At 37.2% G+C, this 3,861-nt stretch overlaps 1 protein-coding gene across 1 annotated transcript in view; it reads right to left on the bottom strand.

Annotated features, from left to right (window-relative positions):
• Positions 1 to 1,104: 1,104 nt before the first annotated feature.
• LOC107707769 (transcription termination factor 2-like) overlaps positions 1,105 to 3,861 on the bottom strand; it is a 17,901-nt gene continuing 15,144 nt past the window's right edge. The window contains 5 exon segments of the mRNA XM_016511870.1: positions 1,105 to 1,404; positions 2,260 to 2,334; positions 2,591 to 2,673; positions 2,826 to 2,979; positions 3,353 to 3,405. Of these exon segments, the coding sequence (XP_016367356.1) occupies positions 1,260 to 1,404; positions 2,260 to 2,334; positions 2,591 to 2,673; positions 2,826 to 2,979; positions 3,353 to 3,405 (510 nt within the window). The 3' untranslated portion in view covers positions 1,105 to 1,259.

Genomic DNA, 3,861 nt, shown 5'->3' with positions numbered 1-3,861 from the left:
GCAAAAACTCATAAGCAAACTATTTTTTAAAGATTTTATCTAGAAGTTCAATTAACTTACTATTATTTCATTTGTCAGACTTTACAGGGTCAAATTGCCTGCAAGCAATGACCAAGGTATCTGTGGGATTTAAAAAAAAAAATAAAAATTTAAGACTTTTTAAGACCTTTTTGAGACCTTCACAAATACAATTAATACCATATAAGTGGGGTAGGGCAATGTCTATGGTATTTCAAACTGTAAAAATTGATCCACCAGTTCATATTTACAAGTGCGTGTTTGCTGCATAAAAATATGGGTTGATTTTCGCTTTTGTTCTGAACAAAAACAGCAGAAAGGCTCATTGAAAATGCAAATTCATTCTCTGCCAGCAGGTGTAGCTGTCGGAATGACAGAAATATAGCAGTTTCCCCAGTAAGGGCAGTACACAAAGCAGCACAGCACCACTTTGAAATGTGCAGCTCTCATATTTATTAAAAGAAATCATAGCCCTTTGAAGTTTAATCGTAACATTAAAGCCATATCGCAATTCCTGTCTTTCTGTCCCCAAATTTAGGAGCTCTTGTAATCATAATTAAGACTTTCTTGTACAATTTAAGACTTTTTAAGGACCCGCGGGAACCCTGTTATGGATTGCAAATGAACAAAACTTGCATTTTGTTCACATATCTTTTCTTTCTTCTTCTGGTAGGTGATCTAAATATATATGGCTTGGAATCCGAGGAAAAACTGACAGGCTTGTGCTGCAGTTCAATGGATGTTTTGTCCTCCAGGTGTTTGAGCCAGTCATGTGACTGAAAACTATAAATAGCCCTCATGTTTTGTCTGTTGGTTCTTCTTCTGAGAGGTGATCTAAATATATATGGCTTGGAATCCGAGGAAAAACTGACAGGCTTGTGCTGCAGTTCAATGGATGTTTTGTCCTCCAGGTGTTTGAGCCAGTCATGTGACTGAAAACTATAAATAGCCCTCATGTTCCCATTGTCTGTTGTCTAGCTTTGTTTGTGTAACCTCTATAAGGTGAGTGTGCTCATGTTAAAATCAAGTTTAGCAAGGAACTGAGATGAAAAAAATATTTCATGACAATTACATAGTGACATCCTTTAAATTTATTCAATATAAACACGAACCATTTGAATATAAAGTCTTTGATTTCATGATATTGTCCTAGAAATACAATTCAGGATTCGAGACAACAACAAAAGTAGATAAAATTATGTTTTGTAGTTTAATATTAGTTTTATGAAATAAAATGCATATCACACACCGAAGATGACCCTGAGATCTGCCAGAGACAGTTTAGTAAATGATGATCCAGTTCCAGACAAGACTTTCTGAGCCAGCTCCTTCTTCTTCTCCTGTAGTGAAGAGATCTTGTCTTCCACTGTACCGTCACACACAAACCTGTGGGGAGATTGACACAAATGACACCATGCAATCAATCTGACTGTTGCTAATGTTTCTTTGCTTGATAGGAAAATATGCCACATGCCAATCTAACCATTGGCATGGTTAGACAAACAAATTTAATACTTCAGAAGCAATATTGCTCATTGTAGTCTATTAGACAGCGCTATATTGTTTTTTTGTGTTAATAGTTACAGATAAACCTCAATCTTTACAGAACTTTTTTTTTTTGCTCATGTCTCATTCATGAAGCTGTCTTTTCCTGTCATTTAGAACCACTACTTGACTGTGTAACTGTCTGTCTATAACTGAATACAAGCAACATCAAATCCTCACCTGTGAATTGTAACATCCCGGGATTGTCCCACCCTATAGATCCGATCACAGGCCTGGTCCTCTAGTGCTGGATTCCTGAATGATGATCCAGTTCCAGACAAGACTTTCTGAGCCAGCTCCTTCTTCTTCTCCTGTAGTGAAGAGATCTTGTCTTCCACTGTACCGTCACACACAAACCTGTGGGGAGATTGACACAAATGACACCATGCAATCAATCTGACTGTTGCTAATGTTTCTTTGCTTGATAGGAAAATATGCCACATGCCAATCTAACCATTGGCATGGTTAGACAAACAAATGTAATACTTCAGAAGCAATATTGCTCATTGTAGTCTATTAGACAGCACTATATTGTTTTTTTGTGTTAATAGTTACAGATAAACCTCAATCTTTACAGAACATTTTTTTTTTGCTCATGTCTCATTCATGAAGCTGTCTTTTCCTGTCATTAAGAACCACTACTTGACTGTGTAACTGTCTGTCTATAACTGAATACAAGCAACATCAAATCCTCACCTGTGAATTGTAACATCCCGGGATTGTCCCACCCTATAGATCCGATCACAGGCCTGGTCCTCTAGTGCTGGATTCCTGTGAATCAAGGCCCAGTTCTTACACACGTCCATAGTCTCTCTGAAGCAATCCACTTGCAAATCAGTTTGCAGTGTGAACCAAAGCAGTTATTGTTTGTGTTTTATAAAATAGTCTTTAGACTGATGGTGTAACAAGCATTCAAGCATTCAAACGAGAGACTGGAATTACTCATATAAAGACCTTCTGTGTAACACTGAAATTTTTATTTATACATATTCATTAAAACTTCTTAAGAACCTGTGAAGTGGCTCACCAGTGCATGTCAATGAGAAACAGATGATTCCCTCCAATCAGATTGATTCCCACACCTCCAGCACACAGAGACACCAGCATCACCTGTAATATCAAGACCAACAATGAACATCTTCCTAATTCCTAACAAACAAACCACAATAGCAGTCAGTGAAATTACAGATGTTCAACAAATCATACAATAAATGAAAAGTCAGACCTGCTGTGATGTTAATGTGAAGGAATATGCCATATACCTGTGGTCCTTTAGGGTTAGTATTGAACTCCTCCACTAGGTCCATTCTGCGTTTGGGATTGACAGTGCCATCAATTACTGCAAACTTTAGCCCCATTTTCTCCAAGTGAACAGCAACAATATGCAGCATGCTGGTCCACTGAGACACAATCACACTGCAGGGTTCAAAATTGACAAATTGCAAAAATTACAAACTGGTTTTGGGAATCTCAATATAGTACATGGTTGAAGTCAGACTTAAATAATAACAGTCTGACTGTTTAATGAGATTAAAAAACAAAGACATAGTGAGAAAGGCATGTTGCAACATGTCTTCTAATGACTTTTACCTCAGTGGAAAATTTACATTTACTATCATAGGTTTATGACAGAACCAAAATGCCCCCCCCCCTTTAAACTCCATGTACATAATAAAGACACATTGTTTAGGCTTCCATGTGGATATACTGATGATAAGACCCAGATGGAGATCCCAAAATTTGTAAAGGTTTTATTGTATACCTAAAACTGAAACTCCAGTTCACATACCTTTTTTGATCTTTCTTTCTAATTTCTCTCAATTCTGTCAGAATGGCTGAAATCTGAAATATATAAGTAAATAATAAGAAAATAAATAACATCGCAAAGAGAAAAAAATAATGGGTGACACTTCGGTTTAGGGAACTTCCATTGATAATTACTGAAACCAATAACTTTAAATAGCTGTGTTCCATTCATCCTGATTTTGTTCGTGTTTTCTTTGCATTTCATTTAGGGGTGTAACGATTCACTCGTTTTCTCGATGCATCGGTCACAGGATTGCGCTCGCGCTCCGTTCGTCTCACTGACACATTTCTTGAGCAGCTGATGTGTGATCTCTCCTTAGTACTCGTGGCCAGTAATGCTAAAGTGAAGTAGTTTTACTTTTCTGTAGTTTTTCAATGGCTCTCGGTCATACCGACGACATTACCTGAGCAGTAAATGGCTGCGCATTTATTGCATGGACAGAGCAAAAATTTAAGTGTCTAAAGCATACGCACAGTTCCATTGAATGATAA

The sequence above is a fragment of the Sinocyclocheilus rhinocerous genome, unplaced genomic scaffold, assembly GCF_001515625.1.
Source record: "Sinocyclocheilus rhinocerous isolate Xijiao unplaced genomic scaffold, SAMN03320098_v1.1 scaffold4099, whole genome shotgun sequence".
In the NCBI taxonomy this organism is placed as follows: Eukaryota; Metazoa; Chordata; class Actinopteri; order Cypriniformes; family Cyprinidae; genus Sinocyclocheilus; species Sinocyclocheilus rhinocerous.
This window is presented reverse-complemented; position numbering and strand designations above follow the sequence as displayed.